The 27,984-nt window shown below is 41.1% G+C and overlaps 2 protein-coding genes and 1 pseudogene across 6 annotated transcripts in view; 1 reads left to right on the forward strand and 2 right to left on the reverse strand.

The window, feature by feature from the left end:
• Positions 1-26,648, forward strand: KRBOX4 (KRAB box domain containing 4). 5 transcript variants are annotated; one of them, XM_050775763.1, is made up of 7 exons: positions 1-125; positions 972-1,083; positions 3,510-3,554; positions 15,853-15,979; positions 16,313-16,423; positions 24,253-24,296; positions 25,860-25,958. In XM_050775763.1, exons 3-6 carry the CDS (start codon positions 3,540-3,542, stop codon positions 24,294-24,296), a joined length of 297 nt encoding a protein of 98 aa, XP_050631720.1. In that variant the 5' UTR covers positions 1-125; positions 972-1,083; positions 3,510-3,539; the 3' UTR covers positions 25,860-25,958. The 5 variants fall into 5 exon arrangements, with proteins under 5 accessions (XP_050631720.1, XP_050631721.1, XP_050631717.1 ...); XM_050775764.1 differs by having other exon boundaries at positions 16,313-16,408; XM_050775760.1 differs by lacking the exon at positions 24,253-24,296 and having other exon boundaries at positions 25,860-26,648.
• Positions 1-27,984, reverse strand: part of SLC9A7 (solute carrier family 9 member A7) — a 1,149,612-nt gene that overhangs the window by 849,571 nt on the left and 272,057 nt on the right. The window lies entirely within an intron of this gene.
• On the reverse strand, positions 8,050-11,107 carry LOC126946755 (vezatin-like; annotated as a pseudogene).

Here is a 27,984-nt window from a genome sequence, read left to right on the forward strand (position 1 = left end):
ACCCCCATCCCGCGTTCCCAGGGGGCAGTGGGAAACGGAAGTGCTCGGCTGACTCGGGCGGGCGGTTCCTAGTTCGCAGTAGCTGTTGTCGTCGGTCTCTGAGGTTTCGGGCTCTTGGCGGTGAAGTAAGAGGGACGCGGAGGTGGTGATAGTTTTAATGGGGGACGGGGGTTGACGGGACCGTGGGGTCATGGGACGCCTTTGTGGGTGACAGGGTGGCTCTACAGCCTAGCTCAAAAGCCCACCCTCCAGGCCACTTCCCCGCCTGAGACAGACCCCTTGCTCTCAGGACCCTCTGAGCCAGGACCAGAGTCGGGTTCCCTGAGACCCACAGGCCTGTGGGCGTGAGTGCTGGGGGCGAGGTTCGGGGCCAGCAAGTGACTGATTGATTGAGTCACTCGGCCCCTGTTTCCTGAGCTCTTAAAAATGCCAGGCAACCTTGCAAATGTTTCACATTAATCTTCACAGGAGCCCTGTGAGGTGTTACGATGATTATTTTCATGTTATAGAGAGAAAATGGCTCAGTGTGGCTTGGCAACCTGTCCAAAGTCACGTAGGTAGCAAACCCGAGGAATCCTTTTTCATTTCCTGTGCTTTGTTTGTCATGTTTATTGTTTCCTGTGTGTCTCCCCCGCTAGACTAGAAACTCTGCAGTAGCTGGGACTTTGAGATTTTATTCACTGATGTATTTCCAGCACGGAGAACGGGCTCATGGAAGGCACTCATTTCTTCAGTGAATAAAAGTGGCACAGCAGTCAATCAGTTGGTTCCAAAGCCCGAACTCAGGAAAGCAGGGTTTTCGTCACTGGGGATAATTGAGCTGTGCATGAATGTTAATTCACTCTTAAAGCTAGAATGAGGCGTTGTCCCTCTTCTGTTGGGTAAAAACCTTTGGATTTTACTCAACTTCACTGCATGGAAGGGAGCATAGGTGTTGCTAATTGAATCTCCTGTGGTCATTGTGTTTCAAGGGTCAGAGTGCAGACCTGAGACCACTGCTACACCGACTTCAGACTCCAGTTTATCTGTGCCCCGGCTTCCTCACTTAGTCTCAGAAGACTTAGGCTGAGGCCCCAGGAGGAGGTGAGTTCCCTGGGTCACAGGCAGAGATCTGGTGCTATAGTGATGGCCCCAGCTGGGGTGTGTTTGTCTCTGAATCCCTTGGTCCTGCCGCCTTGGACATAAGAGAGGTACGCTGAGCTGAGGCGAGTTGGAGGAGAAGCCTCAGCCCAGAGTCCAGACCCAGATCCTCAGGGCAGAGAAAGGAGGTTCACAGGACAGCAGGTCCTAGAAGAGCTGGACCCGTAGTGACCTTTGTCCCTCACTTCAGCTGAGACAGAGCAAACTGGCTCAACTTCCAGGTGCCATCGAGGACCATGTGACAGTGCAGTTTGATTCCTACTGGAGGAGGGACAGGTGAAAGTCACAGGTGAATGGAGGCATGGGTGCCTTCCATGGGGCAGGTGCCCTCCTGTAGTGGCTGCAAAGGCGGGATGAGGCTGGGAAGGATCACAGCCAGCCACAGAGGATTGGCCTCTCCTAGCACACCTATTTGTGCACCCCCGTGCTTCCTTCTCTTGCCATTGGCTTTTTCTGAATTTGAGTCAGCCCCACATCATCAACCAGGCACCTGCTTCCAGGGGAAATGCGAGTGTCCCTTCATCCTGACCGAAGTGCAGAAAATATGTTTTTAGTTTGTAGAATTTCAGAGTAGTCTCTAGGTACGCTGTCATCCAGCTCTGCTGCCTTATTTCGATGTTTAATGAAAGTGGGCTGGGGGACATGACCTGCTAAGCTACACCAAGCTGAACCCTGTTACCTGGATACTGTCGCAGTGATTGCTGCAGTATGCAATGGTTGCTCTGCACAGAAGCTCCTTGCTGGAACTTTCTTTTGAAAAACTGCCAAAGAAGGAGGAGCCTGGTAATCAAAATGCAAATTGTGAGAAAGGAGGAAGTGGTGGGGTGGGAACAGGGTAGGTGGCCAGTTAAAGAGGCAGATGCAGGGGAGCAGGCACAGTGGTTTTCAACCCCTCACAGAACTGACAGTGCTGGGCTGTTACCCACCCAGCCCCACACCTCTCCTTCCCTGCAGCCCTCTGAGCCCTTGTTGGCCTCCTTCCTCCAAACCACATCAAGAGATCCTACTCATACACGCTTGCAGAGGGTCTTTTCACCTCTAGGGCTCTGTTTGATAAGAGGTAATTTTTAATAATTTTTAATTTTTGTTTTACTAGTGATATTCTTTATCAAAAATTGAGAAAATGCAAATAAAAGAAGAAAATTGAAATCACCACTCAATAGTAACCAACATCAGCATTTTAATAAATCCTCTGAGATGTCATATATGTGCATATTGATTATCAAAAATGAGATCACATGCGCTTGCTTTCTTGGAAGCTGCTTTTAAACACATTAGGAACTAAAAACAAATTCCATAGCATTTTGAAAGCCTGTTCAGTATACCTGCTTTTGCATGTGTCATATTTTTTAACTGTGTCCTCTTTGCTGGACATTTAGTTGCTTCCAATTTTTTTGTTTGTTTATTTGTTTTTTGTTTAGACAGAGATTCCCTCTGTCGCCCAGGCTGGAGTGCAGTGGTGCCATCTTGGTTCACTGCAACCTCCACTTCCTGGGCTCAAATGATCCTCCCACCCAGCCTTCAGAGTAGCAGGGACTACAGGTATGTGCTACCATGTCTGGCTAATTTTTGTAGAGATGTGGTTTCGCCATGTTGCCCAGGCTGGTCTCGAACTCCTGGGCTCCAGTGATCCGCTCACATCGGCCTCCCAGAGTGCTGGGATTATAAGCATGAGCCTCTGCACCTGGCTGCTTCCACATATTAATATTTTAATGGTAGAAATTACTACAGTTAACATTCTTTCAGCTTTTCCACATTTAGAATTGTTTCATTATGACAAATGTCTAGGAATAGAACTCTTTTTTTTATTTTTTATTTTTTTTTTTTTGAGGCGGAGTCTCGCTCTGTCCCCCTGGCTGGAGTGCAGTGGCGCGATCTCGGCTCCCTGCAAGCTCCGCCTCCCAGGTTCCCGCCATTCTCCTGCCTCAGCCTCCCAAGTTGCTGGGACTACAGGCACCCGCCACCGCGCCTGGCTAATTTTTTGTATTTTTAGTAGAGACAGGGTTTCACCGTGGTCTCGATCTCCTGACCTTGTGATCCACCCGCCTCGGCCTCCCAAAGTGCTGGGATTACAGGCGTGAGCCACCGCACCCGGCAATGAACTCTTAAGATAAAGGAGATGTTAATTGTAACTGGTTTCTAAAGTAGGTATCTTTAGACACAAGTCATACATCTGTCCAGTAAGGGAAACAAAATTTCATTTGCCAAACCTACATGATTTTAGTAGAGTTTCATGGAAACAGCTGGAGCTACCAGGTCATGTTTTTAGATCATTCTTCCCAGGGTACAAGGGTAATTATTATCAGGATGGTAATGGTGGTCTAATGGCTGTACCTACCGAGTGTACTCTCCTAATTTTGCCTTTATAGATCTCCATCCTTTGTCCAGAGCAGAACAGGATGGCCATGTCCCAGGTGAGTTCCTAATTTACCCATACTTTGTTTCCAGTGAAATTGAGGCAAGGTTTGGAATCTATATAGTAGACTTGAAAATACCAATTATCCCCTCTTCTCTGGCTGTTTTCTATTCAACTTGTTCTCAGCCTCTGGTTTCTCTAATCCTTCCCCTCACCAGGAGAGAGGAAAGACAAAAAGATTCCTCTCTGTACTTCTTGTTCTTTTTGTTTTCTTTTTCTTTTTTTCTTTCTCTCTTTTTTTTTTTTTTTTTTTTTTTTTTGAGACAGAGGCTCACTCTATCACCCAGGCTGGAGTGCAGTGGCACAATCTCAGCTTGCTGCAACCTCCACCTTCTGGGTTCAGGTGATTCTCCTGCCTCAGCCTTCCGAGTAGCTGGGATTACAGGTGCCCACCACCACGCCTGGCTAATTTTTGTATTTTTAGTAGAGACGGGGTTTCAACATGTTGGCCAGGCTGGTTTTGAACTCCTGACCTCAAGTGATTCCCCCACCTCGGCCTCCAAAGTGCTGGGATTACAGGCGTGAGCAACCATGCTCTCTACTTGTTCTTCTGAGAACTGTACCTCATCTTCTCTTCATTTCCTTCTCACAGAAGATTGTTTAAATACATAGGTTCATCTTGCTTTTTCCTCTTTCTTCATTTCTAGATCACTTGGTCTTTTCATCATTCATATTTATGATAATAACTTTGTGCATAATGTTTTGATGTGCGTAGAAAAAACTAGTAGCCCAAAGGATTCTATCTTTCTCCACCCAGTACCATGTTCCTCGTCAGAGAAGCCCATTGTTAACGGTTGGGTTAAATGGTGGGGTAGATGCATTTATATCAATTTAAGGAACTAAAAACATATGCATATGTATTGTTTTTATGCTTTTACACAAATGGCATCATACTCCCATACCTATCTTTTGCACCTGATTACTTTCTGGGTGGTGTTCCTTGTCGATATATAAAGATTGTTTCAATTTCTATTTCATAGTATGGATGTATTAATATCGTGTAACTTTATTTATGCATATTTAAGTTTTTAATTTCTTTTTACTATTGTAAACAGTGCCTCATGAACAACTTTCTCTGTATCTGCTTGCTCTGTAGTACCAGTGTTTATGGAGGTTATACCTGGTAGTCGAGTTTTGACTAAAAGGTACTGAGACTTAAATTTGCCCTCCGAAATCCTTCATAATTACTCCTTTCACTAAATGTAAAGACCAGATAATTTCTGTGTTCCAATTTTCCAGGCTATTAAAGATGAAAAGTCACCCGGTTCATTTTGTGAAGCCACTTAACCTGAAATTTGAGGAAGGTACTACAAAAAAGAAAATCATAGACCAGTTTCCCTTAAGAATATAAATGTCAAAATATGACAAATATTCTGAATAGAACATTAACAAATTGCATTGGGCATTTCAAAAGCAATGGATGCACGTGGTAAAAAAGTTCAAACAAAAGCTTTGTTCAACAACAAAACGTTTTTTGTGGTTTTTGTTTTTTGAGCAGGGTCTGGCTCTATCCCCCAGGCTGAAGTGCAGTGGTGCAATTTCAGCTCACTGCAACCTCCGCCTCCCAGACTCAACAATCCTCCCACCTCAGCCTCCCAAGTAGCTGGGACTACAGACACATGCCACCATGCCCAGCCAATTTTTGTATTTTTTGTAGAGATGGAGTTTTGCCATGTTGCCCAGGCTGGTCTTGAACTCATGAATCTCTTTCTCTGCTTACGCACAATCACTTGTTCTCTCCTGCATGTGCTCTCTCTCTCTTTCTCTTTCTCTCTTTAACAAGTTACAGTACATCCTGGTCTTTCTGGTCCTTTTTGTTTTTTTTAATGATCTTTTCATTTGTGTTAACTCTACACCAGGGTTTCTCAGTGTGGCACTATTGACATTTTGGTTGAGGTCATTATTTGTCATAGGTTGCCTTCCCGTGCGTTGTATATGTAGCAGCATCCCTGGACGCTCTACTAGATGCCAGTAGCGCTCCCTCCTCCAGTGTTGGCAACCAAAATATCTCTTGTCATTGTCAAGTATTCCCTGAGGAATAAAATTATCCAGTGTTTAAAACCAGTGGCCTACCCCATTTACAAAAATGGCTGCTTGATACTTCATTTGATGGTAATACCACTATTACCTTTCTCCTAATAATAGATATTTAGGATATTCCTAGTCTTTTGCTACCATAAACAACATAGCAATGTATAGTAGATTCCCATTGTGTGCATGTGAGAACATTTATAGGATAACTTTCTAGATACGCAGTTTCTAGGTCAAAGTTTATGCATCTTGAATTTTGATTCAGAACTGTCAATTGCCTTCCAAATAGAATGTACTGATTTGCATTGCTGGCAACATTATAATGCCTTTTCCTATAAATGGGAAATCACAGTGTATTATCTGCTATGATTTTTGCCATGTGAGGGACAAAAGAGTAGTGCATTTTAATTCGCTTTTCTTGATTTGAGTGTCTTTTTTCATTTTTAACCACCATTTGTACTTTTTTCTTTCAAATATGTATTCTAGTCATTTGCCCCCTTTTCTCTTGGGTGTGGAATTACTTTGATTGCTGGATGTTAGCTCCTTGGGTTAACTTAAGCAAATGAGATCTCTGTCATATATGTTGTCAATATTTTTCATAGTTTATTATTTGCTTTGATTTGTCTTATACCTCTTGGGGAGTGGACACAAGGTGTTTTTAATGTCTCATTTTACAATCTTTTGTGGCTTCTAGAGTTCTTGTATTGCTTATATAGGATTCCGTGAGTTGAAATTATAAAAATGGCATTTCAGTTATGTGGAAAAAATGGTGACTGAATGATGGTGGCACCGTTGAGTCTCCGTCTGGATGGAAAGAAAGTTAAACTCTTTTTTTTTTTTTAATTATACTTTAAGTTCTAGGGTACATGTGCACAACATGCAGGCTTGTTACATATGTATACATGTGCCATGTTGGTGTGCTGCACCCATTAACTCGTCATTTACATTAGGTATATCTCCTAATGCTATCCCTCCCCCCTCCCCACAATAGGACCCGGTTCCTGTGTCCAAGTGATCTCATTGTTCAATTCCTACTATGAGTGAGAACATGCGGTGTTTGGTTTTCTGTTCTTGTGATAGTTTGCTGAGAATGATGGTTTCCAGCTGCATCCATGTCCCTACAAAGGACATGAACTCATCCTTTTTGACAGCTGCATAGTATTCCATGGTGTATATGTGCCACATTTTCTTAATTCAGTCTGTCACTGATGGACATTTGGGTTGATTCCAAGTCTTTGCTATTGTGAATAGTGCCGCAATAAACATACGTGTGCATGTGTCTTTATAGCAGCATGACTTATAATCCTTCGGGTATATCCCCAGTCCAAATGGTATTTCTAGTTCAGAAGGCCACATGTTTTCCACAATGGTTGAAGTAGTTTACATCCTGTTTTCCTACAGCTGCATAGTATTCCATGGTGTAGATGGTATGTGGTTTTGATTTGCATTTCTCTGATGGTGAGTGATGATGAGCATTTTTTCATTGTCACTGTTTGGCTGTTGATTCTTACATCATATAAAAGTGAATTCCAGATTGATCAAATACCTAAATATATATTTGAAAAATTAGGTGAAAATGTAAGAGGATATTGGCATAACCTTGCTTAGTGCAAGAAACTTTTTTTTTTAATGGTACAATGTTTTTCTTTTAATGATCATTGGGACATCTTAAAATTCACTACTAAGTATACACATACATAAGGAAACATAAGAAATGTCATAACCCAAGTACTTTTGAAACTACTTCTTAGTTCCAAGCCCCAGCATGTATCAATTGTATGAATTCATTTTTTTTTTATTCAGAACCTGGATCTTTGTTTTAAGACTAGTATAAACAAAAATAAAATATAAACAACTTGTTATTAACATAATAGCTGTAGTCATTATCTGCAAGAAAACAGTAAAAAAGAGTCATACTAAATGTTAATGTTCTTGTAACACAATTATCCATATCACCTTATGGTAGCAAATTCTGGCAAGGAATGATCATTCATTTCTTATTAAAAATACTTATTTCCAAGATTGATCAGTTATACCACAAATAAAACCACAGTTTATTTAATAGAGCCCTTACCTTTCTCTTTTTTTTTCTGAAAGATCTGCCATTCAGGAGTTTGAGACCAGCCTGACCAACATGGCGAAACCCTGTCTCTACTAAAAATACAAAAATTAGTGAGGCGTGGTGGTGCATGCCTGTAATACCAGCTACTCAGGAGGCTGAGGCAGGAGAATTGCTTGAATCTGGGAGGCAGAGGTTGCAATGAGCCGAGATCATGCCACTGTACTCCAGCCTGGGCGATAGAGCGAGACTCTGTCTCAAAAAAACAAAAACAAAAAACAAACAACAACAAAAAAACTATGAGATTTTGTTGCAGTTTTTTTTTCTTTAAGCTTATCAGCTGTCATTAGTGTTAGTGTATTTTATGTGTGGCCCAAGACAGTTCTTCCAGTATGGCCCAGGGAAGCCAAAAGATTGGACACCCCTGCTCTAGAGAGTTCACATAAATACTCAGTCCTACTTATTTCATTGTCACTTGTGGAGTGTTTACTGTTTTCCTTTTCAGTATCATTTTTACTGACTTTTCCTGTATCTGAATTCGCTGATGGTTCTGAATTACTTGTGGGTTCCACTGGGCTTACAGGAGACAAGGATTTCAACACAGCATGATCACTAAGTAGAGGTTACAACCACTTCTGCCTTTCTGCCTCTGAAGCTTTAAATCCCAGCACAGATTTTAATTCTTGGAGCACCCTCTTGGATTCTTCATGCTCATGCTTCTGTCTTTCTTTGTCTTCTTGAGACAAGTAATAAAAATCATCCTTTCTGCAATCACTGTCAATATCTATATCACCTACATAAGCTTTAAGTCCATCCTTCTCAGGGAGTCGATCTTTGTCTGCAGTGTGTAGAGTAGGCTGCATCAAAGGTACCACTGTACAGTGTGGGTTTTCACATACTACCTGAGGCTTGCCTTTTTTTAATCTGTATTTCTTCATAGCAGTTTGTCCACCTGAGAAATGGCCTCTTCCCAACAATTGTTGCTTGTTTAACCATGGGACTGAATCAACTTTAATTTCTGTTCTAGGATTTGATAAGCCTCTGACACTGTTCTTGTGCTTCTTTCATACAAATAAGCTTTTCAAATGTATCTTTGAGAATTATTACCTTATTCAGTAATGCTTTCACATGGAGCTGCAAGTTGCACACTGCTGTGTGAACGTTATTCAGTTCTTTTGACTTCTGTTGAGTTTTGGATAAACACTGGTACTGACTGGTGCTGAGTTTCAAAGTACTGATAGAATTCAGAGTTGCACTTAAGCTCTTTTAAACAGGCATAGTAAGAATGAGGTAGACCTTGAGTCAAATCAGATAAGATACGATGAGGCAAAAGTGCTGAAGTTAAGTAAAGGCCCAGGAGATGAACTGGCTATAGAAAGTAATAAGGCTAACCGTCTGAAGAATTCTGAACTCTGCCACCCAGAGTTGGAACAAAACCTTCAATGTAGGCAGGCTGAAGTCATCTGTAAAGTTAAGTGCTTCCTCTTCTGAAATCTACTCTTCACTAAGTCCAAGGCCTAGCTCCTTAAAAGGCACGACACAGATATAGCTGGTTACATTGTCACTTTCAGAGTTCAGAGGGTAGTTTTTTAGCATCCATAGGATAGATAGCCTTGCCGCTTGGAAGTTCTGAAGACAGCTTTCCAGAGACCGATGAGGTACTGAGTGGGATGCTGTTCAGCTTTATTAAATGGGATAAATAATCATTTATTATTAATCATTCAATAATAATTCAATGTATTAAATTATAATTTATAAATATTTATGAATTATATGATTTATTAATTATAAATTTAATTATTAATCATTTAATAAATTATTCCATTTATTAAATGGGATAAAGCACTGACCCTGTCAAGCAAAAGTATAAATCCTCTGGAAATCACTTCAGTTTTTTGAATGAGACATAAAGCTTTTCTTACAAGGTTAGTAATAGCTCAGCTATTTGCTGCCATATCTTCCAAATGAACATTGTATTTTTTTTCAGGTCACTTGTAGTTCAGCTGTCCTCCATACTCTCAAAGCTCTTATGACCAAATACACAAATAGAATCACTCCCCATACCAGCCAGGAAGATACAATCTGCCAAATGGGAAGCATAACGAGCAAACTAATGAAGGCAAATAGCATTGAGACATCCCAAATATTAGGGGTTGCCAGGGAGCAAAGTGTTGCAAGGTATCCACTTTCCTGTTGTTGAGGTTGCCCTGCAGACAGGATACTGGAATCAAGTAGCTCAGTGAGCTCCACATCCACTTGAAACAGGACTTCCTGTTACAGGATGGTATGTAATGAGTTGAGTCGGAATCCAGTATCCAACTTGTGAAGTAAGTCATCTTTCTTACTGCGCTGAGAAAAAACCCAACTTTTGGTGGTTTTAGCCACTTTTAGCAGAATGCGTTGCTTAACCCATTCCCTGAGCATGCCAGTAAGTGGAGTTTATGTTCATTGAGTGATTACTGTATCCCAGGTATTTTGGTAGGACTCTTGTAGGAAGCTTTTGTTGTCCCTCTGTGGTGCATTTTTCCATTTTTGGTGACAACATATTTCAAAGTCTGTGTGTCCCGGATCCTGTAAGTACTGATAAAGCAGAGAATTCCAAATGCTACCTCCTTGTCAAACTCCGGTGTTATCCTTCTCTGCCATGCCACCCACTTCAGCACGATGGGAAATCAGAAGAAACATTTGTAATGAAAATGGGAAACCTAGAAACCATAACGAGAAAGATTGTCAGATTAAACTGTATTAAAATGTTAAAACCCATAGAGTCAAAAGACATATTTGAAGCTGAGAGAAAATATATGCAATGCGTATGATATGCAAAGGATTCATATATAGAAAATGAAAAAGGATGAAAGAAGACACAAAATGTGGTGGACATATAGACAAAAAGATAAGGCAAGCAATTTCTGAGAAAAAAGTGTGATGCCATTTGCAAAGATGTTTACTGTCCCCAGTTTTTAAGCCAGGAAAACAGGGCTGATTTTCATTCCTCCCTTTCTGTTGCATTCCAACAAATGAACCCAGTTTCAGCCCTTCTACTGTTTGCCTTTCTGAATTTTTTTTGTTTTATATATATACAAAACCACAACATTTTGTATAGGTTGTTTTTAATGAAAACATGCTCCCACTATGCTTTTCTGTTTTGGGGTTTTTGTTTTTTGTTTGTTTTTTTGAGATGGAGTCTCGCTCTGTCGCCCAGGCTGGAGTGCAGTGGCACAATCGGCTCACCGCAACCTCCACCTCCCAGGTGCAAGCGATTCTCCTGCTCAGCCTCCCGAGTAGCTGGGATTACAGGCATATGCCACCATGCCCAGCTAATTTTTGTGTTTTTAGTAGAGACGACGTTTCACCATGTTGACCAGTCTGGTGTTGAACTCCTGACCTCAAGTGATCCACCTGCCTTGGCCTTTCGAAATGCTGGGATTACAGGCATGAGCCACCGCACCTGGCCCCGACATTAGAAATGTCTAAGCACAGTGAAAATCTTAAAAATTATCAAACATCCATATCAAAGTGAGAAAAATATTTGAAGTATACATAACAATGAGTTACCTTCTTTTATACACTAAAATTCTAACAAATCATTGAAGATCACACCTAATATATAGCTGAAAGAATATGAAATGTATGTAGAATAGTATACCATGTATTATACTTCATATTCTTAAACATTAAAAAGGTTGATAACAGTTAGTACAGTCAAGTATGTAGAAAAAACACCAAAGAAGTTATAAACTGTATATGGCATTTTGTGGTGGAACAGTTGATTTATATATATCAACATTTACATTGCAAATAGCCTTAACACAGTAATGCCCTTTCTAGAATTTTACCCTAGAGCTTTAATATGTCAATAAGACAAGACAACCCAACAGAATGAAGACTCATAGCAACAGAAATATTAGTGGCCTAGAAACATACAAAAAGATTATAATCTCACTAAAACTCACATATATGCTGTCACTTATCTGTAAGAGTGGTAAACTTTGAACAGATAGTTAAGAGCCACTGTGGGTGAGAGTACTGGCTGGTTGACAGGTAATTTGGCTGTACTTATTAAAGATCTTTTTCTTATTTTAATCAGCAGTTGCATTGATAGGACTCCATCCTAGTGAAATATTTATATGTCCACAAAAATTTCCAAGGCAGTTCTATTCATACCAGCAAAAAGTAGAAGGAGAAAGCCCTAAGCGTCCCATGTTCCTGAGAATCCAATAATGGTAGAATGACAGCTATACTACCAGGTGGCATTGCTTATGATAAAAATGACCCCTGATTGGTAAACAAACTTCACGTGGACGAGGAGGACTAGAGAGTAGTTAAATTGCCACATCCATACTCTGGAACTGTCATGATAAAAATTGACTGATGTGTAAGAATGTCTGGGATACTTTTGTCTAAGTGAAAAAAATCAAAGTCCAGAAAAGCATAGTAGGAGCAGCTGGGCAAGGTGACTCACATCTGTAATCCCAGCATTTTGGGAGGCCAAGGCGGGTGGATCACCTGAGGTCAGGAGTTCGAGACCAGCCTGGCCAACATGGTGAAACCCTGTCTCTACTAAACATACAAAAAGTAGCTGGGCATGGTGGTGCATGCCTATAATTCCAGCTACTCGGGAGGCTGAAGCAGGAGAATTGCTTGAACCTGGGGGGCAGAGGTTACAGTGAGCCAAGATAGTGCCACAGCACTCCAGCCTTGGCAACAGACAACAGAGCGAGACTCTGTCAAAAAAAAAAAAAAAGAAAAGAAAGAAATTTCTAATGTCTAGGTAGTCAAGTTTATCACTCTGTAGCTATGTATTTTCTGAATTTGGGGATTGTTTAGAAAGGCTATCAGCCACCGCAAAACTATCAAAACTTTTAACTTCTCTCTCACTTTTATGGTTATCTTGTATACATTTAAATCTCTAATCCATCTGTAATTTACTCGGGGGCTCAGAGTGAGATGAGTAATTTACTTTTATGGAGTTTCTTCCCTCCATAAATGCCTAGCCAGATTTTTCTAATGACATCTTTTCTGCAGAGATTTAAGATACTTTTATTATGAAGTAACCTCTGACACTGTACTTCTAGGATCTGTTAATGGTTATTAACTGTCATTATCATTGTCATGTTTAGCTCTGTGTTACTGGAAGCCTGACAATGGAATGACGGCTGTTTTACTGGGTCTGAGAGATAAGGAAGGAAGGAAACCCAAGTTTTTCCTACTGTCTACTCTCACTTGACACAACACTTCCGACACCAGATGTAATCCCAGGCCCCAGGCTGTTCCCCCACATACCAAGGCATTCTCCCTGGACACCAGCTGGGTGTGCTCTTAAGTCAATTCCATTCTGACACCGTCTACCTGGAGTTAGCGTCAGTTCCCACAGGTTGAGGGCTTAGTCCCACAAGACTGCCCCAACTTGAGATGTCAGTCACAAGTAGGGTGTCACCTATACATCTGACTGATGGGCCACAAATTGGGGGTTCCCATGAACCCCTCCTGAAGATTGATTAATTTGCTAGAGTGAGTTTCAGTTTCCCTGAGTTTCCCCTATTTGTTATAAAGGATATTACAGGCCAAGCGCGGTGGCTCATGCCTGTAATCCCAGCACTTTGGGAGGCCAACGCGGGCGGATCACCTGAGGTCGGGAGTTTGAGACCAGCCTGACCAACATGGAGAAACCCCATCTCTACTACGAATACAAAATTAGCCAGGTGTGGTGGCACATGCCTGTAATCCCAGCTACTCAGGAGGCTGAGGCAGGAGAATCACTTGAACCCAGGAGGCAGAGGTTGCAGTGAGCCAAGATCGCGTCATTGCACTCCAGCCTGGGCAACAAGAGCGAAACTCCGTCTCAAAAAAAAAAAAAAAGCGGGGGGATATTACAGAGGATACAGATGAACCGCCAAATGGAAGAGATGCATAGGGCAAGGGATGTGGGAAGGTCCAAGGACCTTTCATGCCCTGTCTGTACTCACTACCATCCGGGCACCACCAAGTGTTCAGCTGTGTGGAAGCTGTCTGAACCCACCCAGTCCTTTGGTTGTTGTTGTTGTTGTTTTTGAGAAACAAGGTCTTGCTCTGTCCCCCAGGCTGGAGAGCAGTGGTGCAATCTTGGCTCACTGCAGGCCCAACCTCCTGGCCTCAAGTGATCCTCCCTCCTCAGCCACCCATAGTGCTGGGATCACAGGAGCCAGCCACCACACCCAGCCACAGTGGGGTTTTTATGGAGGCTTCATCACAGAGGCATGATCATCACTGGCCCTTGGTAGTCAACTCAGCCTTCATCTTCTCTCCCCTCCCAGGAGTTTTGAGGATGGAGATGAAATTCCCAACCCTCTAATCCTGTCTGGTTTTCTGGTGACCAGCTCCCATCTGGAAGCTACCTAGGGGCAGCCAGCCACCAGTCATCTCATTAGCATATAAAAGACGCTTTGATCACTTCAGAGTCTATTCCAAGGGTTGCAGGAGCTTTTGCCAGGAGACAGGACAAAAACCAAATATATATTTCACAATATCAAACCAGGTGACATTACTCCAGATAAAAATGACTCTGGATTGGTAAACAAACTGCATCTGGACTGGAGGACTGAGTAAACTATGACTGGCTGGTAGGAAGCCATGGATTGGGGTTTTCTGAGCACATTGTCACTCAGTGATATGTAACTGGGCACATCTTTTGCTGGGACCCTGGAAGCCATGCCACTGGGACCATTACAAGAGATATTGGTCTATGGAACAGGTTAGAGCTTCCAAGCAACATTTGTTTCATCCTAGCACTCAGCAGTGTGGTTTTGTTCCCTGGCAGCGGAGCTCTCACGAGGGAGGGGCAGTTTGGGCTACCAGCTCCTGGATTGCTCTGAGAAGCCCTCCTGCTGGAGAAACCTGCCTGTCACCGCCCTCTGGCAGGCTGGCTTTCCTGTCCCCTCTCCTGCACAGCTGGGTAAACTAGTGCCACTGTGGCTGATTTGGGCCTTACGGGTGCAACGAGTGGCTTGAATTGAAGGCCAGCAAGTGTGGGTGTGACAGGATGGGATCTGGAGCAGAAACAGGTGGGTTACTAGTCTTTGTGAGGAATTGGGGCCCTTGTAGAAGTGAGTTCTTGTTTGGTGGTGACAAGGCCAAGCACAGACCTTTCCCTTTTGCCTCAATCAGCTGCTTGGGCCACAGACCTCTGGCTTCCTGTTCTTTGTTTCATGATTGATGAGCGAAGGTTAGAACGGTTTGTCATGGTTGATTAGCTATGTTTAGAACTGTTCGTTGTAGCTCTGTGTCCCCTGCAAAGCCTGCTCTGTCAGCCCCAGGCAGGACTGACTTCCTCCTTTGTGGACCACCCGGACCCTGTCCTACATCTGTCACTGTCCCTGTGAGGCAGGCTTCCTCGCTGCCTCGGTTTCATCTATGAGTGTCTAAGTGTCGCTTTTCTCCCTCCACTAAACTGAAGCTCCTTGAGTTCAAGAGGTGTGGTTTTGTATCAGTCTTTACTTCACAGGACTTACCAGTCTGGCCTCTATTCAGTAAACATGTGTTGAATGAATGAATTTCCAGGGTGAGATATTTCTCATAGCCTATCTGTTTCTCTTATAAAGTTCAAAATGATTTTAGTCATATAGATACTCTATGTAATATACTATGCCAAACTGACTAGTGACTGGCATAAGAACAATTATATAAGAAAGGCCAGGCCGGGCACGATGGCTCACGCCTGTAATCCCAGCACTTTGGGAGGCCAAGGTGGGCAGATCACAAGGTCAGGGGTTCGAGACCAGCCTGGCCAACATGGTGAAACCCCGTCTGTACTAAAAATACAAAAATTAGGCGGGCATGGTGGTGGGCTCCTGTAGTCCCAGCAACTCTGGAGGCTGAGGCAGGAGAATTGCTTGAACCCGGGAGGCAGAGGTTGCAGTGAGCCGAGATTACGCCACTGCACTCCAGCCTGGGTGACGGAGCAAGACTCAGTCTCAGTCTCAAAAAAAAAAAAAAAAAAAAAAAAAAAAAAAAAGGCCAGTGTGGATGCGGGAGCCAGACCGCATGGATTCGACTCCCTCATTCCTGGCTGTGTGACCTGGGCTAGTTACTTAGGCTCTGTGCACCTCACACTCTTCATCTGTCAAGTTTCTCCTAGAGGGCACAGAGTAAGCCCTCCATGTGCGTGAGGTGCCATGTCCCGGTGCCCCAGGCTGGTCCTGGCATGCTAAAGAGGAATGTGCCATTACAGGAATCATTGACCTTCAAGGACGTATTTGTGGACTTCACCCTGGAGGAGTGGCAGCAACTGGACTCTGCCCAGAAGAACCTCTACAGGGATGTCATGCTTGAGAACTACAGCCACCTGGTGTCCGTGGGTGAGGGACCACGCCACGGGGTGATGCAGAATGCCCCCAGTACTGTGTTTCTTTCTCAGCTGCTCCAAGCTCCGGGGCCTGGGAACAACGAGTGTGGGTTACCACCCTCAGTGTGGGTTACAGCCCACTGTGCAGTATTTGTAGTCCCCATTGGACTCTGGAGAGCATGTTGGTGCCCTTGCTTGCTATGTGAATGTTCTGTACTGAGGGGCAGATGGCTGTGTGCTTGGGGCCATCCCCGAGGCCGTGCCACCTTCAGCCTGCAGGGGTGGGCCTAGGTTCTGGAATTCCTCAGCGTTAATAACGAAGTCCTATGTCATGTCCCCTGAACAGGGTATCTAGTTGCGAAGCCGGATGTGATCTTCAGGTTGGGACCAGGAGAAGAGTCCTGGATGGCAGATGGAGGGACCCCGGTACGGACCTGTGCAGGTGAGGACAGGCCAGGTGAGTCAGGCCGGGGAAAGGGACCAGGTTGGTTGGTGACAGCTTGGCCTCTGGGATGAGCTCAGGAGCTCTTCTGAGAGCCCCGGACTTGTGGACATGCCTAGGCTCTGATGAGCGGAACTGTTGTCATGTCCAAATGAGGCCTCTGCCTGGCCACTGGTTACAGTCTTTGCGTTCTTTGCTTGGCGTTCCCATAGATTGTGGCCACTCTTGTTCTGAGATCCCATTTCTACCTTCCACCCTCCTGGCTTGTTAGTGAGAAGTGCCAAGCCTCTTCTCATTCCTCTCCCACCACCTTTCTGGAAGCTTTTAAGACTTATTCTCCCACCTTCTTGGCCTTTTGTATTTTCACCATGGTAGATGTATTAATAGATGTCAGCATTTCCTCTTTATTAGGCATACTGTGGGCCCTTTCAGGCTGAAATTTGAACTGTTTTTTTGTTTGTTTGTTTTTTGTTTTTTGTTTTTGTTTTTGTTTTTTAGCCTAAGGTAGATTATCATGCCTATTTGTTTTTTTGTTTTTTTGTTTTTGAGTCAGTATAGACACCAAAGCTTTGCCAGTGACCTTTACCCAACCAGGTACCCACCACGTTCTTGCCTGCTCTCACTTTGTGGTTAACACTGTAAACCTCACACCATTTTCTGTTTTCTCTACTTATTTCTTCTCAGACTGTTACAAATCTGACTTCATACTACTTGTTATCAGATTCCTCCATTTTTTAATACATCCTTCCCATTCAACTCTTGTTTTTGTTATTATCTCTTTACTTATTCAAAAAATAAACACACTCGAGAGGACATTACTCCCAAGGTGGAATACTTCAGTGAACCATATTTTAGTCCTGCATAGAGCTGCTTTTTCCTTGTCTATTTTTCCTGTGGGCTGCCCACAAGGATCCAGAAACTCTTCTGATACACTGGTCTGCTCTTTCTCTCCCCTTCATAGTACCCCCTTCACTGGCCCATGGCAAAGAAGCCTGTTTAGAATGGTGTTACTCTTCAGAGGGTGATCGATGAACTAGCAGCCTGGGCATTGTTGGGGCACTAAGTAGAAAATCAGAATCTGAGGCCTCACTCTAGATTTTCTGAAGGAGAATGTGTATTTCAACAAGCTCCCCAGGGACCCCATAGACACAGTAAAGCTTGAGAATCACTGCTCATTAGAGATTAATTTCAGAGCATCAGCTGTAGTCAGGTGCTGGCCCCAAGGACTCCTCAGATGGCTTCCTCCAGAACCCACTCCTCAGCACACACACCTATTCTCTGAGATCCTCCCTGTGCTGGCATTTGTGGCTCCCACCATTCTGTAGCTTCCTCCAGGAATGTTTTGGGTGATGATAACCTCTTTGTTGCTCAGTGTAATTCCATATCTGCTGCTTCGAGATTCATCAGGATTTCTGGTGTGCTGATGGTATGCTTGCTTTCTTCCAGTGATGCCTGGAATTGTAATGACTGTATGTCTTGTTCTCATTTCAGTGCTGTCCTAGAAGGGAGGAAAAGCAAATTCAGGCACAGTCTACCCTCCTGAGTCGCAATTCCCTCATAAGAAAAACTATTATATTAAAATACAGACATTTATATATTCAGTCTAAGAGTGCAGAACAGTATAGGCTAAAAAGTAATCTTAGGTGCATTCCCAATCACACCCCCCAAGGGCAGCTTCTTCTAAAGATTTCTCTTTTTGGTTCTGGTGAGCACCTCCATAGGTTTAGGGAATACCTTTATATCTGCATTTTATGGGTTTTCAGTTTTATCTTCCCTCTATGAAAAGTAAGGATTTCCCTCACACTTTGGCCTTCCACTCCCCAGCTCTTCACAAGTTTGTTATGCTTATTTTTAGTTCCTTTATTGGTTACATTTATAACTTTAAATAATATAGCTATGCATTTCATATGGTAACTTTTAAAAAAATATAGCTAAGTGCCAGTGGCTCATTTCTTTAGCTCAAACACAACCCCTAGACATAAGAGCCTACATGTTGTTCTGACTTGTTCCAGTGTGGGACTGGTGGAAGACATTCAATAAATATTGCACTGATTGATTTGGACCTGGGCAGAGGAAGGAGCTTTGTTATTCATCCACATACAAGTGGCTAAGAGTGACTGTGGAGCCACATAGCCTGGACTGGACTTCTGGCCACTTTCCTCACTAGCTATCACTGTGTACACATTGGTTGGCCTCTCTACCTGTTGTGGGGCTAATGATAGAACTGAATGATTTTCAGAAATTAATGAGTTGATCCATGTAAAGCACCTAAAAGGGTGCCTGGCATAAAGGGAACACTCAACAAATGTTATCACTGTTTTTATTGTTGTTATTATCCATAAAAAACGTTTTCTTTAATTTAATGTAGTGGTTGTTAACCAGAGATGTATTACATAGTTACCTGTGGATCTATCAGAATATTCATGAGTAGGCCCCACTGTAGAAATTGTTTCAGAAAGCCTAGGGTAGGCCTGGTTGTGTGCATTTTGAGTGACACTCCAGAGGGTTCTGATGCCCATCTTTGGTTAAGATCCACTACTTGAAATATCTGCTGAGAGGAATTGCAAGGGAATAGGAGACAGCAATGAGCATGCGAGCAGGATGGGATGGAAAGACAGGAGCACATGGACTCACTCCTAGACAGCTCTCCAAACTCCCAGGGTTGGAAGCAGAATGCAGCAGAAAGCAACTTGAATTTCTTCCCTGTTTCTCCATATTTGAATCTATTTCAGGAACTATATTTTTCCCTCTGTCTCCTGGATGAAACCTCTGGCTGGTCCCATAAGTTCACTGGTCATTCTGAGATAATACAAATCTTCTGGGAACTGTTCCTTTCAAGAGTAGCCTCATTACAGTAATGAAAACTGTCCAGTCTCATGTAGTAGTACAAACTGAAATTTATTTCAAGTTTGTTGATCTTTTCATAGAAGTTTTAGCTTTGTTAATTTTCTCTACCATTTTTCTGTTTTATTGATTTCTTTTACTTTTATTTTCTTTTTCCTACTTACTTTCAGTTTACTTTGCTGTTTTTTATCTAGCTTCCCCCAACATTTTATTATGAAAATTTTTATATAAAACAAGTAAAAGAATTGTAGATTGAACACCCATATAATACCTCCACCTAGATTTATAATAACTATAAACATTTGGCTATATTTATCCCCTGTCCATCTGCCAGTTCCTCCAATTTCCATAAATTCGATTTATTTTTTTATAGTGCATTTCAAAGGAAGTTACAGAGATCAGTACCCTTAACCCCTAAGTACCTCCACAGGCATATCATTAATTAGAGTTCAATATTTTTTAGTACTTTATCATTAGTACTCATGAAGTATTTTAATAAAACAAAATGCCCTTATGGCACCATATGATCTTTGGCCATACATGTTAATGTTTGAACGTAATTTTCTATATGTGTTTTTATATGTGATCATTATATATTTATGTTGATGTGACTGCATTCCTTTTATTTTTTCAAATGAAATTGATTAAGGTATAATGTACATACCATGAAATTTATCTTTCTTAGGTGTACAGTTGTATAGTTTTGACAACTATGTAGCTGTGTAATTACTACTACTACAATAAAAGTGTTGGACATTTTCATCCCCCACAAAAAACTCCATGTTTCCTTTTATAATTCAGTCTCTCTCCTCATCCCAGGCTTGATCTCTTTTCCTTCTAGTTTGGTTCTTTCTAGAATGTCATGTGGCTGGCTTCTTTCACTTACCTTAATGCATTTTAGGTTCATCCATGTTGTGGCATGTATCAGTTTGTTCCTTTTGATAGCTGAGTAGTGTTCCAGTTTGTCTGTCGATGGACCAGTTAATGCACATTTGAATTGTCCCGGGTTTTTTTTTGTTATTATGAATGAAGCTGGCAGACATTCTTGTACAGGCATTTCTGTGGATCTGTGTTTTCATATCTCTTGGGTAAATATCTGGAGTGAGATTGCTTGGCCATATGGTAAGCATATGTTTAACTTTATAAGACATTGGGCCGGGTGTGGTGCCTCACGCCTGTAATCCCAGCACTTTGGGAGGCCAAGGCGAGTGGATCACTTAAGGTCAGGAATTTGAGACCAGCCTGGCCAACATATAGTGAAACCCCGTCTCTACTAAAAATGCAAAAATTAGCTGGGTGTGGTGGCACATGCCTGTAATCCCAGCTACTTGGGAAGCTGAGGCAGGAGAATTGCTTGAACCCAGGAGGTGGAGGTTGCGGTGAGCCGAGATCATGCCACTCTACTCCAGCCTGGGTGACACAGTGAGACTCTGTCTCTCAAAAAATAATAATAAGATATTGCCAAACTGTTTTCTAGTGTGGCTGTACTATTTTGTTTTCCCACCAACAACACACCTTTCTAGTAGGTATATAGGGGGATCTCATTGTGATTTAAATTTGCATTTCTGTAATGATCAGTGATGTTGAGCATGTTTTCATGTGCTTATTTGCCATCTGTATATGTTCTGTGGTGAAGTGTCTATTGTAATCTTTTGCCATTGTTTGTTATTAAATTGTGAGAGTTCTTTATATATTGTGGATATAAGTGTTTTGCAAGTATTTACTCCTAGGCTGTGGCTTGATTGTTCATAACAGTATCTTTTGAAAAACAAATGTTTCTGTTTTTATAAAGTCCAATTTATTAAATTTTTCTTTTACGGTTCATGCTTTTTGTGTCCTCTTTAGAAAATCTCTCACTAACCCAGGGTAACAGAGATTTTTTCTGTATGTTTTCTTCCAGGAGATTCATAATTTTAGTTCTTATATTTAAGTCTATGACTGTTAATGACTTAATTTTTGTATCTGGTGTGAGGTAAGGGTCAACATATTTTTATATTATTTTTACATATGCATTTCCAATTGTTCCAGTAATATTTTTGAAAAGAATATTCTTTCTTTTTCTCAGATCAACAAGTGATCCATTTATTATTTGACATCTACTTTAAAATGATGCCAGGTGTGGTGCCTCACACCTATAATCCCAGCACTTTGGGAGGCTGAGGCAGGAGGATCCCTTGAGCCCAGGAGATTGAGACCAGCCAGGGCAACATAGTGAGACCCCGTCTTTACTAAAAAATTAGCTGGGCATGGTGGTGCGCACCTGTAGTCCTAGCTACTCGGGAGGCTGAGGCACAAGAATTGCTTGAACCCAGGAGGCAGAGGTTGCAGTAAGCCAAGACCGCACTGCTGCACTCCAGCACTCCAGCACTCCAGCCTGGGCAACAGAGCAAGACTCTGTCTCAAAAAAAAAATGTTAATAGTAAGAATTTCACTGGGGAACTGGGATATATAAAATAATCTAATGAAAACTGAAAATTAAGAATTTAATATATATATAAAAGAAACACAAAATTTAAAGAGCAACAACAAAAGAAGAATTTCATATATAGACTTAATAGCAGATTAACCAGAGCAGAAGAGAGGTTAAGTAAGAAAGATAAGTTACTATCAAATATTCAGTCTATTCCAGACTGTTCTTTCTTAATTAACTTACTTTGGCATCCTTTTTGAAAAGTATTTGAACATATGTGTCACTCTGTACACCAATACAGGTTGAGTATCCCTAATCCAGAAATCCAAAATCCTAAATGCTCCAAAATCCAAAATTTCTTGAGCACCGACGTGGCATCCAAAGGAAATGCTCATTGAAGCATTTCAGATTTCATATTTTCAGGTTAGGCTGCTGAACCAGTAAATATATAATGTAAACATTCTAGAAACCAAAAATATCTGAAATCCAAAAACACTGCTGGTTCCAAGCATTTTGGATAAATGATACACAACCTGTACCACATGTCTTAATTGCTGTAGCCTTATATTATGTGTTTAAATCAGGTAGTATGAGTCCTCTTACTTTGTTCTTCCTTTTTGTAATGTTGTAGCTAGTCTAGGTCTTTGGTATTTTCCTAGAAATTTTAGAATCAGCTTGTCAATTTTTGCAAAAAAGCCTGCAGGGGGTTTTGACATTGCATGGAATCTGTGGATAATTGATGTGCAATATTGAGTCTTCTAAAGCAAAATATGGTATATCTGTCTATTTCAGTCTTTTAAATTTTATTTCAGTAATATTTGATAGTTTTGAATGGATGGGTCTTGCACATATTTTGTTTAATTTACCCCCGTGTTTTATGTTCTTTCAAGGTAATGTAAATGGGGTGTGTGTATGTACATAGTTGTTTTGTATTTCATTTTCCTATTGCTCATTGCTAATTTATAGAAGTGTAATTGATCTTTCCATATTGACTTTGTATCCTGGAACCTTTTAATAAGCTCACATATTAGTGCTAGTAGCTCTTTTATAGATGGTTTGGTATTTTCTACATAAACAATCATGTAGTTATGAATAAGGACAGCTTATTTCCTTTCCCAGTCTGGATGCCTTTACTTCTTTTTCTTACTTTATTGTACTTACTGGCTAGGATCTTCAGTATAATGTTGACTCAGGTAGGGAGGGCAACATATTTGCCTTGATCCTGATCTTAGGACAAAAGCATTTACTCTCTTACCATTAGGCCTAATTTTACTTGTAGGTTTTTTCATAATGGCCTGATAAAGGTTGAGGATATTTCCTTCTAATCCTGATTTTCTGAAAGTTTTTTTTATTATGAATGGATGTTATAAATTATTTTTATGGATCAATTCCTATGATTGTGTTTTTTCTCCTTTAGACCATTACTTCCCATGTAATTATTGATATTATTGGATTTACAGGTACCATTTTATTATTTCTTTCTGTTCATCCCACCAACCAAACTTCTTTTTGGTTTTTTGTTATTTTACTTCACCATCCTTCTCTTTGGAATATTTGACTATTTTTTAAATTAAACATTCTATGTTAAGATAATCGTAGATTCCCATGCCCTTTAGGAAAAAATAAAGATAAATCTCATGTATTCTACCCAGTTTCTACTAATGGTGACATCTTGAAAAACTATACTACAAATCACAACAAGGATATTGACATTGAGAAAGTCAAGATACGGAACATTTCCATTACTACAAGGGTCCCTCATTTTGCCTTTGTATAGCTATACCCATTCCTTCCCACCCCACCCCTTCTTAAGCCCTGGCAACTACTAATTTGTTCTCCATTTCTATAATTTTGTCATTTCAAGAATATTACATAAATGAGGTCATACAGTATGATACTTTATGGGATTAGTTCTTTTCACTCAGCGTACTTCTCAGTTGGATTCATCCTGTTGTGAGTACCCAGAGTTTCTTCTTTTTTGTCACTGAGTAATATTCCACCAAATGGATGTACCACAGTTTGTTTAGCCATTCACCATTTGAAGAACATTCCTGTTTTCAACTTCATTGATTTCTGCTCTGATTATTTCTTTTCTTCTGCTTGATCTTTATTTCTAATATATGCATTCAGTGCTATAAATATCCCTCTCATTGCTGTGTCCCACAAATTATGATATGTTGCATTTTCATTTAATTCAAAATAGTTTCAAATTCCCCTTACGACTTATTTAGAAGTAAGTATATCTTTAAATTTCCAAATATTTGGGGTTTTCCAAGTATCTTTCTCATTGATTTTTGTTGTAATACTGTTATTGCACATAATATGATTTCTTATAAATTTGTACAGGTTTGTTTTAAGACCCAGAATATGTTCTATCTTGGTGAATGTTTCATATGCACTTGAAAAGAATGTATATTCTGCTGTTGTTGGATGCAGTGTTCTCTGAATGTCAATTAGGTGAAGTTGGTTGATGGTGCTGTTCAGATTATCTATATCCTTGCTGGTTTTCTGTCTACTTGTTCTATCAATTATTGAGAGAAAGTGTTGAAGTCTCCAACAATAATTGTGGATTTGTCTGTTTCTCTTTCAGATGTATCCATTTTTGCCTCATGTATTTTGAAGTGCTGTTATTAGGTACATACACTTTTAGGATTGTTATTTCTTCTCAAAGAATTGACTGTTTTATCATTTTGTAATGTCCTTCTTTGTGCCAGAAAATCCTTCTTGTTCTGAAGTCATTGTCTGAAATTAATGTAATTTCTCCAGCTTTCTTTTGGTTAGGTTTTCATGGTATATCTCCATCCCTTTACACATCTCTCGACAGAGAGTTTCCTTATACCTCTCTCTACCCGCCCCCACCCCGCCAATTTCCCCTAATAGTAACATCTTGCATTAGTATGGTACATGTGTTACAACTGGTGAATGAATACATTATTATTAACTAAAGTCACATCTTACATTAAGGTTCACTCTTTGTGTTGTTCAGTTCTATGGGTTTTGTCAAATGCATAAAAATCCACCATTACTGTTTCATACAGAATAGTTTTACCGCCCTAAAAATTCCCTGTGCTTTGCTTTTTCATCCCTTTTTCACTCTCTCCTGGCAAGTACTGATCTTTTTACTATCTCTATAGTTTTGCCTTTTCTAGAATGTCATATAGTTGGAATCATATAGTATGTAGCCTTTTCAGACTGGCTTCTTTCAAATAGCAATATGCATTTAAGTTTCCTCCATGTCCATGGCTTGATAGCCCATTTCTTTTTATTGCTGAATAATATTCCATTGTGGATCACTTTGTTTATCCATTCACCTATTGAAGGACATCTTGGTTGCTTCCAGTTTGGGGCCATTATGAATGAAGCTGCTATAAACATCATGTGCAGGCTTTTCTGTAGACATAAGTTTTCAACTCATTGTGGTTCATTTCCTTTTGAAGTTTGTAATTTTTTTTTACTGTGAACTCCTTTTCAGTGAGAGTTATTTTCCATGGAAATTCTGTGTACCCTAAGCTATGAAAGCATCACTGCAGAACTATTTGGATTGCCACTGCTGGGGCCCACTGGTTTCACTAATGCAGGAACAATTTATAGGTGAATTTATCAACTTCGGGGGTTTTGTATTATACTTCAAATGTCCATTTGGAATGCACTCCTACATGTGGTACAGGACTGTGGTTCTGACTTCTTGTAAGTAACCCCTGATTCTTCTTAACATTTTCATTAGCCAGTGGGTGACATCTTTCTAGTTCCTATTTTACACACAGAGATGTCCTTTGTGACTCCCAGCTTTAACCAGGTAGCTCAATTCTAATTCTCTGCACAGTTGTGCCCTGTGGCCTAGAATTCACTTCACACTCATGATTAGAGCCTTAGTCCCCCAACTGCAAAGCCACACAGCTTCAATTTCTGTTCACTCCCTCACTTTAAATTTCTTCTTCATTTTTGTCACATAATAAATTTATTTTCTGGTTTGAGCTTGGCTGCATATTAAATTATTTTTGTTAAATTTGAGCCAGCATTTCTTTGTACTTGCACTCAGGGGAGGTGGTGGTGGTGGGACATGGGGAGGGTCCATCCACATCAGCTCAAGTCATGTTGATAGGAGTTCACTGCTTGGGCATTTAGGGATTAATGTTATTCCATAATATTCCAGTGGAAAGACTTAACAAGTTTGATGATTCGTTCATTTTCTTCTAGAAGTCTGGCAAGTTGATGAGCAGATAGATTGCTACAAGGAAAGCCAAGACAAACTTCTGTGGCAAGCTGCATTCATAGGCAAGGAAACACTGAAGGATGAAAGTGGTCAAGAATCCAGAACATGTAGAAAAAGCATTTATCTGAGCACAGAATTTGATTCTGTAAGACAAAGACTCCCTAAATATTATTCATGGGAAAAGGCATTCAAAACATAATTTAAACTTTCTTAGTCAAAATAGAAGCTATGTAAGAAGGAAAGAGGATGGATGTAAGGCATATTGGAAAGTATGCCTCCATTCTAATCTTCATAAAGCTCGACCTGCAGAGAGATTTTTTGACCCTAATCAACGAGGGAAAGCCCTCCACCAAAAGCGAGCCCTTAGAAAAAGTCAGAGAAGTCAAACTGGGGAGAAACTCTACAAATGTACTGAATGTGGAAAAGTGTTTATCCAGAAAGCAAACTTAGTTGTACATCAAAGAACTCACACCGGAGAGAAACCTTATGAATGCTGTGAATGTGCAAAAGCCTTCAGCCAGAAGTCAACCCTCGTAGCACACCAGAGAACTCACACAGGGGAGAAGCCCTATGAATGCAGTGAATGTGGAAAAACCTTTATCCAGAAGGCACCACTTATTAAACATAAGAAAATTCATATGGAGAGAGACCCTATAAATGCAGTGTCTGTGAGAAAGCCTTTAGTGGGAAGTCAACTCTCATTAAACATCAGATCATTCATATGGGAGAAACCTTACAAATGTAATAAATGTGGGAAATCTTTTAGTGTTAAATCAACTCTCATTGTATGTCACAGAACATAAATGCGTAAGTTGCATGCTATTGTGAGTAGTGTGATGAAATTTTACATTGTCCTGCTGTTTCCTGCTCAGGATGCAAATCACTGAACCCTTTTTTTTCTTTCTTTTTTTTTTGAGACAGTCTTGCTCTGTCATCCAGTCTGGAGTGCAGTGGCACAATCTTGGCTCACCGCAACCTCCACCTCCCGAGTTCAACCGATTCTCCTGCCTCAGCCTCCCGAATAGCTGGGATTACAGGTGCATGCCACCATACCCAGCTAATTTTGTATTTTTAGTAGAGACAGGGTTTCACCATGTTGGCCAGCCTGGTCTTGAACTCCTGACCTCAAGTGATCTGCCTGCCTCAGCCTCCCAAAATGCTGGAATTACAGGCGTGAGCCACTGCACCCAGCCTGAATCATCCTTTTGTCCAGTATTATATCCATGCTGTATATGCTACCTGCCCATTAGTCCCTTAGCTGTCTCAGTTGTCAGATTGACTGTCATGGGATTGCAGTGCTTGCATTAAAGCTACCCTTATTGTATAATGACCCCAAAGTGCAAGAGTAGTGATGTTGGCAATTTGCATATGCCAAAAATAAGTTATAAAGTGCTTCCTTAAAGTGAAATGGTTAAAGTTCTTGACTTAATAAAGAAACAAAATGTATGCTGAGGTTGTTAAGATTTATAGTAAGAATGAATCTTCTATCCAGGAAATTGTGAAGAAGGAAAAAGAAACTTGTGCTAGTTTTGTTGTCACATCTCGAACTGCAAAAGTTATGGCCACAGTGCATGATAAATGCTAAGATGAAAAAGACATTAAATTCGTGGGTGGAAGGCATGAATAGAAATGGGTTCTGACAGCAATCAGGTTCGGTACTATTCACAGTTTCAGGCATCTGCTAGGGATCTTGGAACATATCCCCCATGGATAAGGGAGGACTACTGTACATTGCCATATTGTGCATCAAAGAATTCATTGAGTGTAATCATGTAAATCTAATATACATTTTTTTAAAAAAAGCCCTCAGATATCATTTAGCCTTTGGTAGATGTAAGAAAACTCAAAAGTTACTCAAATCATTCAATAAATGATTATTTATTTATTGTGAGACAGGTCTCACTCTGTCACTTAGGCTGGGATGCAGTGGCATGATCACAGCTCACCAGAGCTTCGACTTCCCAGGCTCAGGTTATCCTCCCACCTCAGCCTCCCGAGTAGTGGGGACCATAGGCACCCGCTACTACACCCAGCTAATTTTTGTATTTTTTGTAGATGGGGTTTCGCCATGTTGCCCAAGCTAGCCTCGAACTCCTGGGCTCAAGTGAT

This window comes from Macaca thibetana, chromosome X, assembly GCF_024542745.1.
Source record: "Macaca thibetana thibetana isolate TM-01 chromosome X, ASM2454274v1, whole genome shotgun sequence".
Taxonomy (NCBI): Eukaryota; Metazoa; Chordata; class Mammalia; order Primates; family Cercopithecidae; genus Macaca; species Macaca thibetana.